This window comes from Salmo salar, chromosome 19, assembly GCF_965601325.2.
Source record: "Salmo salar chromosome 19, fSalSal1, whole genome shotgun sequence".
In the NCBI taxonomy this organism is placed as follows: domain Eukaryota; kingdom Metazoa; phylum Chordata; class Actinopteri; order Salmoniformes; family Salmonidae; genus Salmo; species Salmo salar.
The window spans coordinates 53229425-53244979 of NC_138309.1; the positions used below are offsets into that span (position 1 = coordinate 53229425).

At 41.5% G+C, this 15555-nt stretch overlaps 3 protein-coding genes across 7 annotated transcripts; 2 read left to right on the forward strand and 1 right to left on the reverse strand.

Moving 5' to 3' along the window:
- Positions 1-3401: 3401 nt before the first annotated feature.
- On the forward strand, positions 3402-9078 carry nudt13 (nudix (nucleoside diphosphate linked moiety X)-type motif 13). 3 transcript variants are annotated; one of them, XM_014158341.3, is made up of 9 exons: positions 3402-3520; positions 4076-4173; positions 4286-4428; positions 6256-6363; positions 6535-6641; positions 6757-6882; positions 7038-7149; positions 7361-7515; positions 8114-9078. In XM_014158341.3, exons 2-9 carry the CDS (start codon positions 4094-4096, stop codon positions 8303-8305), a joined length of 1023 nt encoding a protein of 340 aa, XP_014013816.1. In that variant the 5' UTR covers positions 3402-3520; positions 4076-4093; the 3' UTR covers positions 8306-9078. The 3 variants fall into 3 exon arrangements, with proteins under 3 accessions (XP_014013816.1, XP_014013815.1, XP_014013817.1); XM_014158340.3 differs by having other exon boundaries at positions 3417-3768; XM_014158342.3 differs by having other exon boundaries at positions 3417-3663.
- dnajc9 (DnaJ (Hsp40) homolog, subfamily C, member 9) lies at positions 8857-11464 on the reverse strand. 3 transcript variants are annotated; one of them, XM_045702427.2, is made up of 6 exons: positions 11194-11464; positions 10513-10704; positions 10236-10376; positions 9766-10020; positions 9555-9638; positions 8857-9435 (listed from the first exon to the last, which is right to left on the reverse strand). In XM_045702427.2, the coding sequence occupies exons 2-6, from the start codon at positions 10684-10686 to the stop codon at positions 9325-9327; spliced, it is 765 nt and encodes a 254-aa protein (XP_045558383.1). In that variant the 5' UTR covers positions 10687-10704; positions 11194-11464; the 3' UTR covers positions 8857-9324. The 3 variants fall into 3 exon arrangements, with proteins under 3 accessions (XP_045558383.1, XP_014013822.1, XP_014013821.1); XM_014158347.3 differs by having other exon boundaries at positions 11089-11464; XM_014158346.3 differs by having other exon boundaries at positions 11119-11462.
- A 37-nt stretch (positions 11465-11501) lies between these two features.
- Positions 11502-15030, forward strand: LOC106578976 (uncharacterized). The gene is made up of 5 exons (XM_014158333.3): positions 11502-11879; positions 12116-12293; positions 12412-12470; positions 13132-13234; positions 13367-15030. Exons 1-5 carry the CDS (start codon positions 11688-11690, stop codon positions 14413-14415), a joined length of 1581 nt encoding a protein of 526 aa, XP_014013808.1. The 5' UTR covers positions 11502-11687; the 3' UTR covers positions 14416-15030.
- The last annotated feature ends 525 nt before the right edge of the window (positions 15031-15555 follow it).

The window sequence follows — 15555 nt, forward strand, 5'->3', positions numbered from 1 at the left end:
ATTATCAAGAAGCTGACTAAGCACTTTGTGCTGGGGACAATAAAAAGCCACTCTAAAATGTGCAGTTTTGTCACACAACGCCACAGCTGTCTCAAGTTTTGAAGGAGCATGCATTTGGTATGCTGACAGCAGGTATGTCCACCAGAGAAGTTACCAGAGAATTTAATGTTCATTTCTCTACCATAAGCAGCCTCCAACATCGTATTAGAGAATTTGGCAGTACGTTCAACCAGCCTCACAACCGCAGACCACGTGGTACCATGCCAGCCCAGGACCTCCACATCCGGCTTCCTCACCTGAGGTATTGTCTGATACCTGCCACCCAGAAAGCTGATGAAACTGTTGGTTTGCACAATTGAAGAATTTCTGCACAAACTGTCAGAAACTCTCTCAGGTAAGCTCATCTGCTTGCTCATCGTCCTCCCCAGGGTCTTGACCTGACTGCAGTTCGGCATCTTAACCGACCTCAGTGGGAAAATGCTCACCTTCAATGGCCACTGGCATGCTGGAGAAGTGTGCTCTTCACAGATGAATCCCGGTTTCAACTGTACCGGAGATGGCAGACAGAGTGTATGGCGTCATGTGGGCGAGCGGTTTTCTGATGTCAATGTTGTGAACAGAGTGCCCCATGGTGGCAGTGTTTTTTTAAATGTTTTATTTATTTAACCTTTATTTAACTAGGCAAGTCAGTTACGAACAAATTCTTATTTAAAAATGACAGCCTACCGGGGAACAATGGGTTAACTGCCTTGTTCAGGGGCAGAAAGATAGATTTTTACCTTGTCAGCTCGGGTATTTCGATCCAGCAACCTTTCGGGTTACTGGCCCAATGCTCTAACCACTAGGCTACCTGCTGGGTTATGGTATGGGCATGCATAAGCTACGGACAACTAACACAATTGCATTTTATCAATGGCAATTTGAATGCACAGAGATACTGTGACGAGATCCTGAGGGTCATTGTCATACCATTAATCCGCCGCCATCACCTCATGTTTCAGCATGATGATGCACAGCCCCATGTTGCAAGGATCTGTACACAATTCCTGGAAGCTGAAAATGTCCCAGTTCTTCCATGGCCTGCATACTCACCAGACATGTCACCCATTGAGCAAGTTTGGAATGCTCTGGATCGATGTGTATGACAGCGTGTTACAGTTCCCGCCAATATCCAGCAACTTCACACAGCCATTGAAGAGGAGTGGGACTACAATCAACAGCCTGATCAACTCTATGCAAAGAAATGTCATGCCGCATGTGGCAAATGGTGGTCACACAAGACACTGACTGGTTTTCTGATCCATGCCCATCAGAGATACTTATTTTTTAAGGTATCTGTGACCAACAGATGCATATCTGTATTTCCAGTCATGTAAAATCCATAGATTAGGGCCTAATGAATTTATTTCAATTGACTGATTTCCTTTAATTTACTGTAACTCAGTAAACTCTTTAATATTGTTGCATGTTGCGTTTATATTTTTGTTCAGTGTATATATAAAAAGTATATTGTAGAATAATAGTGAAGACATCAAAACTATGAAATAACACATATGGAATCATGTAGTAACCAAAAAAGTGTTAAACAAATCAAGATATATTTTATATTTGAGATTCTTCAAAGTAGCCACCCTTTGCCTTGATGACAGCGTTGCACACGCTTGGCATTCTCTCAACCAGCTTCATGAGGTAGTCACCTGGAATGCATTTCAATAAATAGGTGTGCCTTGTAAAAAGTTAATTTGTGGAATTTCTTTCCTTCTTAATGCATTTGAGCCAATCAGTTGTGTTGTGACAAGGTATACAGAAGATAGCCCTATTTGGTAAAAGACCAAGTCCATGTTATGGCAAGAACAGCTCAAATAAGCAAAGAAAAACGACAGTCCATCATTACTTTAAGACATGAAGGTTAGTCAATACGAAACAGTTCAAGAACTTTGAAGGTTTCTTAAAGGGCAGTCGCAAAAACCATCAAGCGCTATGATGAAACTGGCTCTGACGAGGACCGCCACAGGAAAGGAAGACCCAGAGAGGAAGACCCAGAGATACCTCTGCTGCAGAGGATAAGTTCGTTAGAGTTACCAGCCTCAGAAATTGCAGGCCAAATAAATGCTTCACAGAGTTCAAGTAACACATCTCAACATCAACTGTTCAGAAGAGACTGCGTGAATCAGGCCTTCATGGTCGAATTGCTTCAAAGAAACCACTACTAAAGGACACTAATAATAAGAAGAGACTTTCTTGGGCCAAGGAACATGAGCAATGGACATTAGACCAGTGGAAATCTGTCCTTTGGTTTAATGAGATTTTTGGTTCCAACTGCCATGTCTTTGTGAGACGCAGAGTAGGTGAACAGATGATCTCTGCATATGTGGTTCCCACTGTGAAGCATGGATGAGGAGGTGTGATGGTGTCGGGGTACTGTGCTGGTGACACTGTCTGTGATTTATTTAGAATTCAAGGCACACTTAACCAGCATGGCTACCACAGCATTCTGCAGCGATACGCCATCCCATCTGGTTTACGCTTAGTGGGACTATCATTTGTTTTTAAACAGGACAATGACCCAACACCTCTAGGCTGTGTAAAGGCTATTTGACCAAGACGGAGCATGATGGAGTGCTATATCAGATGATCTGGCCTCCACAATCACCCGACCTCAACCCAATTGAGATGGTTTGGGATGAGTTGGACCGCAGAGGGAAGGAAAAGTAGCCAACAAGTGGTCAGCATATGTGGGAACTCCTTCAAGACTGTTGGAAAAGCATTCCAGGTGAAGCTGGTTGAGAGAATGCCAAGAGTGCAAAGCTGTCATCAAGGCAAAGGGTGGCTGCTTTGAGGAATCTCAAATTTTTTGATTTGATTTGTTTAACACTTTGTTAGTTAGTACATGATTCCATATGTGTTATTTCATAGTTGTGATGCCTTCACTATTATTATACAATGTTGAAAATATTAAAAATAAAGAAAAATCCTTGAATGAGTAGGTGTGTCAAAACTTTTGACTGGTAGTCTATATATTATTATTGAAAAAAAATGTTATTATTATTCTTATCGCAGGTGAAAACCCATATAATTGTGAAGGATCATACAGTCAATGGTAAGGATACATGTAGTAATGTAGCAGGTGAGGAATACTACTGTAGTCCAGGCCTAACTCCAGCTAAAACAGCATATTGAAAAATGTGAATAGAGACTGGAATGTCAATTGAAAAGAAGAAAAGTAAAGTGATTAGTTATTGGATCTTGTTTTTCCATCAATAAAATGCAATCAATTGATAGTTAATTATTACAAAACAAAATAATCTTATCCATTGCCATTTTCCAATAAAAAACAAGTAAACTACAGATGAATGAGGGAGAATTATATTTGACTCCACTATTACAGAGAAGACATACCCTCTGTCAGTGGCAGAGGTCGCTGCGCGCTTTGTCTGTTGACACGTTTGGTCTCTGTGCTTTGACGCAAGTTGTTTTCACTTTCTATTTTTTTCGTTTGAGGATTTGGACTGCAAGCAAGGTGGATTTAGATTTATTTTGGCTTACGGTATCACGTTTTCAGTTTAGTTTAGCCTAGTAATGGTGTGGCAAGAACTTGTGCCGCACATAGTAGATATTACGAAACAACCTCCATTTTGAAGTCCTAAAGAGTCGGAACAACGTGTAGGCTACTGTCAGAGTGCACTGTCCTCTACATGCGATTGGTCATGAACATATACGTGAAGGACAACACTCAAATGCAAAGAACATGACTGCAATAACATACTTGTACATAAATTGACTGAGATGTGGTTTCACTGCATTTATTTGATTATGTTTAAAACGAAATGTTTCTTACTAGAACTCACCACGATATGGCTTCTTTGGCAGACTATGCTTCATTGGAACCAGAGTTCAGCCCTCTGGTCAAGCCAGAACAGTGCTGCAAAGACAGTTTCCACTATCATCTACTTTGTGTTTCACCTTGATTATTTTTTATTTGTTTACATATAATATTTATTTGTATTGCATTCATTATTTCAGATGTAATACACAATACAACTCACCTGGGACCAATTGTTTTCATTGTGTCTAGATCTGTGGGACCCTAAACATGCTCCAGCCACTGAGGATTCTCTTCAGACCCAAGTGGATGGTCTCACGGTCCTCCGCCAGCTATGTGTCCAGGATGAGGTCAGTTCAGTTAACTGTCAGATATACTCACCCATTTAATAAACATACTGCAAGTTAGATAACGGTTGAATGGGATTACATTCATGCTAAAGTTATGGCATGTCTGATTTAGGTACTTGAATAAGATAAAGGAGGAGGATGAGGCGTGTCGAGCAGCATTGCAGTCTGGGAATATTTTCCTCTATCACAAACTGGCTCCTCTACTGCGGTGGACTGACAGTGGAATATACCAGCTCCCAGCTCTCCAGACCAAAGGTATTGTATGGCCAGATGATTAGTGCCATTGAAGCTAGGATTGAGACTAACTGTATATAACAAGGACAGCCCCCTCTCACTTCACAATCCCTAAATTGAGAGTGACATTATTGTAATGACATAATAGAAATGGGCATTTCTTGACAGGAACAACTTTCAACAGAGATTTACCTGTATACAGTGAGGGAAAAAGTATTTGATCCCCTGCTGATTTTGTACATTTGCCCACTGACAAAGAAATGATCAGTCTATAATTTTAATGGTAGGTTTATTTGAACAGTGAGAGACAGAATAACAACAAAAAAATCCAGAAAAACGCATGTCAAAAATGTTATAAATTGATTTGCATTTTAATGAGGGAAATAAGTATTTGACCCCTCTGCAAAACATGACATAGTACTTGGTGGCAAAACCCTTGTTGGCAATCACAGAGGTCAGACGTTTCTTGTAGTTGGCCACCAGGTTTGCACACATCTCAGAAGGGATTTTGTCCCACTCCTCTTTGCAGATCTTCTCCAAGTCATTAAGATTTCGAGGCTGACATTTGGCAACTCGAACCTTCAGCTCCCTCCACAGATTTTCTATGGGATTAAGGTCTAGAGACTGGCTAGGCCACTCCAGGACCTTAATGTGCTTCTTCTTGACCCACTCCTTTGTTGCCTTGGCCGAGTGTTTTGGGTCATTGTCATGCTGGAATACCCATCCACGACCCATTTTCAATGCCCTGGCTGAGGGAAGGAGGTTCTCACCCAAGATTTGACGGTACATGGCCCCGTCCATCGTCCCTTTGATGCGGTGAAGTTGTCCTGTCCCCTTAGCAGAAAAACAACCCCAAAGCATGTTTCCACCTCCATGTTTGACGGTGGGGATGGTGTTCTTGGGGTCATAGGCAGCATTCCTCCTCCTCCAAACACGGCGAGTTGAGTTGATGCCAAAGAGCTCCATTTTGGTCTCATCTGACCACAACACTTTCACCCAGTTGTCCTCTGAATCATTCAGATGTTCATTGGCAAACTTCAGATGGGCATGTATATGTGCTTTCTTGAGCAGGGGGACCTTGCGGTCACTGCAGGATTTCAGTCCTTCACGGCGTAGTGTGTTACCAATTGTTTTCTTGGTGACTATGGTCCCAGCTGCCTTGAGATCATTGACAAGATCCTCCCGTGTAGTTCTGGGCTGATTCCACACCGTTCTCATGATCTTTGCAACTCCACGAGGTGAGATCTTACATGGAGCCCCAGACTGAGGGAGATTGACAGTTCTTTTGTGTTTCTTCCATTTGTGAATAATTGCACCAACTGTTGTCACCTTCTCACCAAGCTGCTTGGCGATGGTCTTGTAGCCCATTCCAGCCTTGTGTAGGTCTCAATCTTGTCCCTGACATCCTTGGAGAGCTCTTTGGTCTTGGCCATGGTGGAGAGTTTGGAATCTGATTGCTTCTGTGGACAGGTGTCTTTTATACAGGTAACAAGCTGAGATTAGGACCACTCACTTTAAGAGTGTGCTCCTAATCTCAGCTCGTTACCTGTATAAAAGACACCTGGGAGCCAGAAATCTCTCTGATTGAGAGCGGGTCAAATACTTATTTCCCTCATTAAAATGCAAATCAATTTATAACATTTTTGACATGAGTTTTTCTGGATTATTTTGTTGTTATTCTGTCTCTCACTGTTCAAATAAACCTACCATTACAATTATAGACTGATCATTTCTTTGTCAGTGGGCAAACGTACAAAATCAGCAGGGGATCAAATACTTTTTTCCCTCACTGTATACCAACACAAACATGTAGTATGCACGTCATGGAAATACATTTGTTCCTCTCAGATGTAGAAGAGATTCTGGAAAAGCTTGGAGAGGACAAGGAGATGGTGAAGGAATCCATTCTCATCAACTGCACTGAACAGAACGAAGCACAGTTCTCCTTTGATGTTGGTACGAGAACATCCAGACATGTAATACATTACTTCATGGAACATACAGTTAGTTGGTACATCAAATTCCCATCTGGAATAATAATCCATCTTGTTCTCCACCTACAGTCCATTATCCTCTGTGTCTCTTGGGTCAGATGACAGGTTGACCGACTGTCTCTCTGTGCTGTAGGGGCGATAGAGCAGGCTGCTGTGGAGGAGCTGTGTAGAGGAACCTTCGTAGACCTGAGGAAAGCCTTCTTCCTACTGAGAGGGTCTGAGGCACCGCTTGTAGCCAGAGTGGGTATTGGAGTCAAGTCTCCAATCTAGTGTTGCACTGTTTTTCTAGTATTGTGTTATACCGTGTGTCTCTCTGTGTTTGCTATAATACCTGGGTGTGTGTTTTGATCGTCAGGGGCAGGCTCTCCTTCGCTGGCACCAGACCAATGGCTTCTGCAGCTCCACTGGGCAGCCCACCCAAAGGAACCAGTCTGGCAGTCAGCGTGTGTGTCACAGCAGTGGGATCACTTATTACCCTAAGGTAAGAAACGGGGCTTATCTAGCAAATATAAAAGGTCAATCAGCTATTTAACAGCTCTCATATCACATTGGATTTTCATCATGAAATAGAGTAGTTAGTACATTTCCCCAAGCTGAGTGAAAAGTAGTTCTGTTGTGTCGTTTGTTTTTCTACAGATGTCTCCGGTGGTGATCGTACTGGTGTCTGATGGGAAACGGTGTTTGCTGGGGAGGCAGTCCACCTTCCCACGGGGGATGTACAGTGCACTGGCAGGCTTCTGTGACATTGGTGAGTCTCATGCTGCACATTTCAAACCAACGAGGCATGTGTATTGACTATTTATAACATGTCTATTACATAGGCTACATCCAGTCCTAATATGCTACCCAGGTGTAAACAGCCTGAGAGATGTAACTCACTTATCCATAACTGTACTTGTTAAGACTAATATATTACTGTCAGCATAAGCACTGGTATAGGTTCCTGAATGTGTCAACAGGTGAGACCATGGAGGAGGCACTCCGCAGGGAGATAGCTGAGGAGGTGGGGCTGGAGGTAGAGTCTATCCAGTACTCAGGCTCTCAGCACTGGCCCTTCCCACAGAGCTCCTTCATGGTGGCCTGTCACGCCACCGTCAACCCAAACGAGACACAGGTCAGTCAATGGCTGCCTCACTATTCTAACTTTCTCTGTGTTCATACATTCATTTGGCTTGAGTGTGATCAAGACATCTAGACGAAGCCTTATCCACAGGGCTGGACTAACCAAATCTGGGGCCTAGGTCCAAACATTTTTTTGGCCTATTTCTGGGTGGCAGAGAGAATATTTTGCAGTTCTAAAGCTAATTTCCTGCAATTCTATACATTTTCCCATGGGCCAGAGATAAAGTGTTGCAGTTTTAAAGCACATTTTCTGCAATTCTACACATTTTGTCATGGTTAATGCAGGGTTCATATGCTATTTCAGTTACTCAAACATAAAATCAGGTCGGTAATCCAACCCTGCTTATCCATGGTTGTACATTTAGTGTCCAAGAACTGCCAGATCACTACATTTGTTTTGTTCAATTGTTTTTTGTTCATTTTGTTTTTAAGGAGACTTTTAGATTATACTTGTAATAAAAAGCGCAATATAAAGAAAATATTATTTTTATGTTACATGTTTTCCATGTCAATACAGTGTATATTTAAATAAAATATGTTGAAAACTGAATTAATCGTACGTTGCTGATCTGAACTGCTTTGCCTAACAGGTCAGTGTGGATAAGGTGGAGTTAGAGGATGCACGGTGGTTCAGCCTAGAGGAAGTCCAAGAGGCGCTGACGATCAAGGCACCACCACGGAACAACAAAGGAGAACCTACTGTGTTCTGGGTCCCACCAAGCTATGCCATAGCTAACCGGTTGATCCAGGAATGGGCCAATCTACAACACCTCAAATCATAGCCAGATGGGTGGACAACAGACAGCATCAAAGCTGCAAATACAACACACAGATGATTTTAGAAGACCAGGCAGGAACACTGTACTGTTAAGTGCTTGGTAACACACACAGACGGGAATGAAACATACAGGTCCAGAGTAGACATGGGGGGAACTGACAGGAAATACATCTCACTTGAGGGAAAAAAAGTGTTTGACCAGGACATTGTGTTTCAATAGATACTGTAATACCATCAAAGGGCTTGGCTTATAGCTAACATTTTTTATTCTTATTATATATATATAAAATATGTAAAGGACATTTTTGCATTCATTTAATTGTGTGATCACTAGGCCTTTATGAAGTTTAAACTGATGATTTTGTTTAAATACTGTAACTACCTCCACAGTATTGCAATGATTCTCAAAATGATTTACAAAGTGAATTGTTGCAATAAGTGTATCAGTACTGTAATAATATCATACTTGGTGTATGTACAGAAACTAACTGAAAAAAACCATAAAGCCTAAACTTACATATTTTAAGCCTGCAGTTGCCACCAAGAGAGACTATGAACGTTTTGGACGCTTTTATTTTTTGACTAAAAACCAAATACATTTAAGTGCAATGTGGAAAATAAAATAATCCTTAAGGGCTATACATAAAACCAATCGGCAACATTACATCACAATATCTTGATAATGTGTTGTTGCTACATGAGCATTTGGCCACTGGTTACAGAAGCTAGTATGATAAGACTAAGTAAATCTTTTTATTTTTTTTTTATTTATTTTTTTATCTTGAAAATATACATATGACTTCTTTCATAGTGACACCCCCCCATATATATATAGGCACATCCCCTGCCACTCAAATCATCAGACCATGTTTAGGTCCTAAGTGACTTATGAACAGAAAATCATCTTTCACTATGACAGAGTAATCTCAAGAACTGTCTTTGCACAGGATCAACTTTTAATCATAACATATAATGAAAACAGATGACTGTTAGCAACAGTGCAGAGGTGAGTTAGAAAAAAAGTCACTTTTTTCCCTTCCTTCCTGAGGAGGAGCTTGGTCTTTTCTTGCAGTACTTTGCCTCCAGGTTATCCATAAAATTGTTAAAGCCTGCCTCTTTTGACTTCTGATTTTTCTGAAATAAAAGAAAAGGAGGAGGGGGATAAGAGACACATAACCAATGGCAGCTTCGAAAAAAGGTCAGTAATGGTTTTACAGTTACGTTGTACCATGTTGGTCAACTAACTGTCTCACCTTGATCATGGCCACCAGGCTGTCCTCGCTGTTCAGGCCCATCTCTTTCTGCATCTCCTCTGCCTCTTTACGCTCTTTATCGGCCTGGAAACACAATGACACAAACATTGACAGCTGCAATGGGGACCATACTGATGTTCACCTGTATCAACTAGCTATGTCTCAAAATGCACTGAGGGATATATATAGAGTGGTGGATTAGTTCACACACCTTGCGTTTGCGGCTGCTTTTCTTCTTAGCACTCTCGTTGGTGAAAGCCTTGTGAGCCAGCAGCTCCTTGGAGTCGATGGCGCACTGGAGGATGGCTCTGATCCGTGGCTCGTCCTCCTGGGTGGCACACAGCACGTTCTCCATGATCATGTCCATGTCGCCCTTGTGCTCCTCATAGACCCGCATCAGATCATGCTTTTCTTCCTCAGAGTCCTTGTAGGACTTCTCAAAGTTCAGGATATCTTGAAGTGTGATCTGCAAAGAGAATGCACAGTCTTGACATAACTGATCATGTCCAGGCCTGGGACTTTCTGAATGTACAGTGTTAATTCATTGTAGCTGAGATTTTAATTTAAGGCTGCAGAATGTAAAAACTGTGCAAGGTGGATGTGAAGACTTTCACTAGGCACTGAATGTATCCATTTGTAACTTGCACTGGGGTAAAAAAAATGCATAACTTGAAGTCCTACCTTAGGAAACATTGTTCTCCAATATTCTTCCCAGTTACGATCTTGGTCAAGTGAGTCGGACTCCTCGTCTACTATGCCCTGCTCGTCGTAAATGGCCCTTTGGTCTTTGTTACTCAAGACTGCATACACCTTCCCTAGAGTCTAGTAACACATCAAGATACCAAACAGGACAGAAACTGATCATCGGACACCTGCTCCTCCCGATATATCAACCAAGGTTTTAAAGGTAAATAAACATTCACACATTATTTTTGAATGCAAGTGTTGTCTTGCCTACCTGGAACTTGGCAGTGGCTTGCCCGTCACCTGGTGATCTGTCAGGGTGGACTTGTAGTGAGACTTTATAATAACCCCGTCGAACCTCTGCCTCCGATGCATCATTTGTGACACCGATTACATCATAAAGGTTTGACGTCTTGAACAGCTCCTCACAGTGATCCAGTAAACCCATGTCTGCCTCCCCTAGCAACTAGGACAAATAAAGAAAAATGCAACATAAAATGTAAACAATGTGTGTGGAATTAACTGGCAGTGATATAGCTAATGTAACTAGCCAACTAACGTTACGCTATCCCCCTTAACGTTACTCTTCTGGCTCTCTTTCTACCCAGTCAGTAGCGTCTATCTCCAATTCACTTCCCCAAAACAATAACCAAAGGCACAAAGTCGTCAATAACGTGACTGTCAATTTCAATAATTTAGCTTGCCGCTCAACGTTAACTAGCTAGCTAGATTGCGCTACTTAGCGAGCAGCTGATGCTAGCTAGCTAACGTAAATATCTGACTGATACTGGAACTGGCCCCGGCCTCTACCTACATAAATTGTGGAACTAGCTATTCCGACTAGACATACCAACAAAAATAACAATGTCTCCCAACTCACGCGTCCTTTGACTGAAGTGAACGACAGGTTATTATTGTGATTGTGTCCGTGTCTTTTGGATAGCTAGCTCGGTACCTTTCTAGCTCCCAATTGTCAACAAGCAAGCACCTCTCTACAAAATTTGGCGCGGTATTTGCGTCATCGTGTAATTCATATGAGCGCCCCACAGGTTTTCGAAACAGCCTCTTCAAAGATTCTCAATGCACTTCATTACCAGATGCCCAATGTTTAAATGCCAAAGTAAATAAACGTATGGGGTTTTCTGGAACGTCAAGTATTTAAAAAAAAACTGTGTGTTTGTATAAGGTAATGTACAACTTGGTAGCTTTGAAAATATAGTAGCTATCTCTTTAATAAACTCAACTCACTTCTAAACCGGAACTACAAGTTTGGAGTTCACAAAATACTTCCGTGTGAGCACATTCACAAAAAAGTCTCTGTACTCCTAATTAATCAAATGTATTGATGTACTAGCGTCACCTGTATGTGGTATTATCTTAATATTTCATAAATGCTCATCTGAAAGAGTGGTCAATTAGCTACGGTCGTGATAAACACCAACAAACAGAATGTCAAATTTCATCGCGTTGCAGACCCAGTTGGCCTCTGTCATGGAGACCCTTGTTCACGCGGCGGTGGCCGAACTGGGTAAACTTGTAGAGGACAGTTCTGTTTTCGTGTTCAGCCTGGAACTGACCCAGGGGAATAGCGAGGATGAAGAATTATCGGCAAAACTGCAGACTGAGAGTCAGAATAAGATGGTAAGTCACCATGATTGAGAGAGGAAAGGCCTAGCAGCTGGCTAGGATACTGAAGCAAGCTAGTTAACGTTAGCTTTTCCCTTAACACAGATCAGTTGTCCAATAGGACATCATGTTTATGAACAGTTACAGGTGGCAGATACCATGGAAAGTGGCATGCATGAATACAATAGCCACCCTCAATCTATTCATGGTATGTTTTGAAATAATACATTGCTTATCTCTTTCATTTACAGACAGACTTTGCCACAATCATGGAGGTACTGGGCAATGAGGCATTGGGTAAAATAATGAAAATTGTGGATGATACAAAGTTTTTGATGGACTTTGAATCCAAGTCCTTCAAAGGCCATAGAGGGAAAAAAGCCAAACCACAAGCGAGCATCTTGAATATTCTGTCAGTTGGAGGAATGGGTAAGTAATAGATGTTTTTATTTCTTTATCTGTTGCACTACAATAAGAACTTAAAAGTACTAGCTTCACCTGAAGAAGAATGACCTATTTATGCCTCACTTCTCTTTCATTGGTGCAGCGGAGGAACATTCTTATGGCGGAAGTGGTAAAACTGCGGAGCAAACTGTTTCAATGGAGGTAAGCTCTTTGCAGATTGCTTCAAAAGTCATGGAATTGTTATCAAATTTGATTTATCACATGCACTGAAATACATTTGACATTTTTACATTTTAGTCATTTAGCAGATGCTCTTATCCAGAGCGACTTACATTAGTGAATGCATACATTTTCATACATTTCATTTCATGCATTTTTTTTTTTGTACTGGCCCCCCGTGGGAATCGAACCCACAACCCTGGCGTTGCACATACACCACGCTGGCGTTGCAAACACCATGCTCTACCAGCTGAGCCACAGGTGTAGACCTTACAGTGAAATGCTTACTTACAAGCCCTTAACCAACAATGCAGTTTGAAGAAAAATACCCCCCAAAAATAATAAATAAAAGTAACAAATGATTAAAGAGCAGCAGTAAAATAACAATAGCGAGGCTATATACAGGGGGTACCGGTACAGAGTCAATGCGCGGGAGTACCGGTTAGTTGAGGTAATTGGTTAAGGGCCCATAAAACGGCAGCCATCCCCTCCGGTGCCATTATCACAATGTAATCGTTTCTGCAAACACTTTGGCTGGTTTCAATAGACAAACCGTTAAATGTTTGTAGTCTGTGCCATTTCTAAAATATGATCCAATTATGCTCCTAATTTTCACACCTATTCAATCTGTTTGTGCTGGTAGTCTGCAGATGTGGAGGAAGTGGACACACCAGAATCTCCCCTTGTCTTGGCTGTTTCTGTCAAAGACGAGCATGGGCAAATAGACCTGGGAGCCATTGCAGAGAGTAAGCATAAAGCAAGTACTTGTGTCTTGACGGTACATAAGATCAGCCCATATCATAGTATTAACTGCCACCTGAGATTATATTTTTTCATGGCTATTTTGTTCACGGACATGTTTTATGCATGTCTTACAGGAGCTGCCGATGATGCTTTTGCAGGAAACTCTTCTTCAGAGCACCAGTATGGTATGATTAGCGATGACCCCCTGGTGAACCCCACAGACATCCTATTGGAGACTTTGTTTGCCCAAAAGAAGCTCTTCATTTGCACCGAGTGTGGGAAAAGTTTCTCCACACAGAGTAACCTCAAATCCCACCAGCGACTTCACACTGGCGAGAAACCGTTTGTGTGCATGTTCTGCAACAAAGCCTTTGCCCACAAACAGAGTTGTAATGATCACATCCGCACCCACACTGGTGAGAAGCCCTTCATATGTGGCGTGTGTGGGAAATGCTTCGGCAAGCAGGCGCACCTCAAGACCCATTCGATAATCCACACGGGCGAAAAGCCTTACAGCTGCACTGTGTGTGGCAAGAGCTTCAACCTGGCTCAAAATCTGTCTAGACACCAGCAAATTCACACGGGAGAGAAAATCTTCACCTGTTTACTGTGCGGGAAAGGCTTCACACGCGCTGTAACACTGAAGACCCATCAACTTATTCACACTGGACAAAAGCCCTTCAAGTGTATTCAGTGTGAGAAGAGTTTCCGTCACGCTGTCAATCTGAAGAACCACCAGCGGATTCATACAGGCGTCAGACCATTTAGTTGTGACTTGTGTGGCAAGACATTCCGTCAATCGGTGAATCTTAAAATACACAAGCGCATCCACACTGGAGAGAGGCCATATATCTGCACAGAATGCGGCAAGACCTTCAGTCAGCAGAGTAGTCTCATGTCTCACGGACGCACCCACTCTAACGAGAGACCTTTCCAGTGTAGCTTCTGCGAGAAAAGATTCAACAATGCCAACAGTCTGAAGTTGCACCAGAGAATCCATACAGGAGAGAAGCCGTACAGCTGTGAAATCTGTGGAAAGACCTTCAGTCAGGGCAGTCATCTCCGAACACACAAGAGGCATGTCCACGCAGGAGGGAAACAGTACATTTGTGATAAATGTGGGAAGAGGTATTCAGACAAACGGAATCTTAAGATGCACAAATGTGTTTATGCCTCAACCTAACATAGTGATGGGCAAACGGTTTCAATCTTTGAGAGGCTTTTGTTGTCGTTTGCGTTGCTGTTAAAGAGAGCCTTGAAGCCTGGCACGTTAATCGCTAGGGGAACCCACTTCAACTTGATTTTAGCCTGAGCAAAAATGTATTATTATTTTATTTTTTTTATGAAATAGGATTTGCTGTCAGGAGCTAGGTGTTTTTGTTCCCATTTAAGCAATTATGAAAAGTAAACTAGTAAAACGCAGAAACCAAATATGCCTATGTTAAATAACGTAATGTTAGTGTATACTGTATATAATCATGCAACTTTTATAAGATAGGTGATTTAGCTTAAATAAGCATATAGCTAACATTTTGCAGCCAGAGATGTATTGATATTATTTGGAAAAAGCCTGTAAAACTGAATCTGGAGGTTGGGCTATGAAAAAGCTGTAGGTTATGTATTATAACAGAACCGCTTGGCTGACTAGCCTGTACTTTCACAACATCAGTCAGATTTAATTTGTTTACCACATGTACTTGTTTCATAAAGACCCAGTGCAGGCAAAATAAAATGTTCCTGTGTTTATATCATATTGTACAATAGCTGATGAAATAAAAATCTGTGTTATTTCCTGATAGTTGCTGGTTGAAAATACAATTTACACATGACCATCTAATCAGCAATTTTGCATGGGTGGGAGTTTCGTGCTTTCCATGGTGACATCAACATGAGGTAAATTGGTTAATAGACCAATAACAAAGCGTTCCAAACCTCTCTGCCAATAACAGCTAGTTTTCAGTTTTCCCCTCACTCAGACAACTCTTAGCAAAATTATTGCTTCAGAAACTTTTTTTTTCTAAAAGCAATTTGTCAATTTTAATGAAAATCTATTATAGTAAGGTTTGTTGCCCAGAAATTATTTGATATTGATATAAAACAAGTCTGCATTGGGCCTTTTAAGGTTTGTTTTCTACAGACTATTTTATAGCCTTTGTTACTGTGTTTCAGTTATGGATTCACGTTCAAATGGAAACCATACTATGTTGTGTTATTGCTGTCCAAATCACAGCTAATGACGTTTGATGAATGAATGGTAAACTCAGTTGAAAAGTTGACATTTGCAGTTGCAGAATTTTTTTGGGCTCATTTTGGTGATTAAAAT

Excerpts from the sequence above, each read along its gene's own strand:
- nudt13 (XM_014158341.3), top strand. The coding sequence starts at position 4,094 with ATGCTCCAGCCACTGAGGATTCTCTTCAGACCCAAGTGGATGGTCTCA. Across the intron at positions 4,429-6,255 it reads CCCAGCTCTCCAGACCAAAG|ATGTAGAAGAGATTCTGGAA; the intron begins GTATTGTATGGC and ends TGTTCCTCTCAG. Across the intron at positions 6,364-6,534 it reads ACAGTTCTCCTTTGATGTTG|GGGCGATAGAGCAGGCTGCT; the intron begins GTACGAGAACAT and ends TCTGTGCTGTAG.
- dnajc9 (XM_045702427.2), bottom strand. The coding sequence starts at position 10,686 with ATGGGTTTACTGGATCACTGTGAGGAGCTGTTCAAGACGTCAAACCTT. Across the intron at positions 10,377-10,512 it reads AAGCCACTGCCAAGTTCCAG|ACTCTAGGGAAGGTGTATGC; the intron begins GTAGGCAAGACA and ends ATGTGTTACTAG. Across the intron at positions 9,639-9,765 it reads AAAGCAGCCGCAAACGCAAG|GCCGATAAAGAGCGTAAAGA; the intron begins GTGTGTGAACTA and ends TTGTGTTTCCAG.
- LOC106578976 (XM_014158333.3), top strand. The coding sequence starts at position 11,688 with ATGTCAAATTTCATCGCGTTGCAGACCCAGTTGGCCTCTGTCATGGAG. Across the intron at positions 11,880-12,115 it reads CTGAGAGTCAGAATAAGATG|ACAGACTTTGCCACAATCAT; the intron begins GTAAGTCACCAT and ends TTTCATTTACAG. Across the intron at positions 12,294-12,411 it reads TCTGTCAGTTGGAGGAATGG|CGGAGGAACATTCTTATGGC; the intron begins GTAAGTAATAGA and ends TCATTGGTGCAG.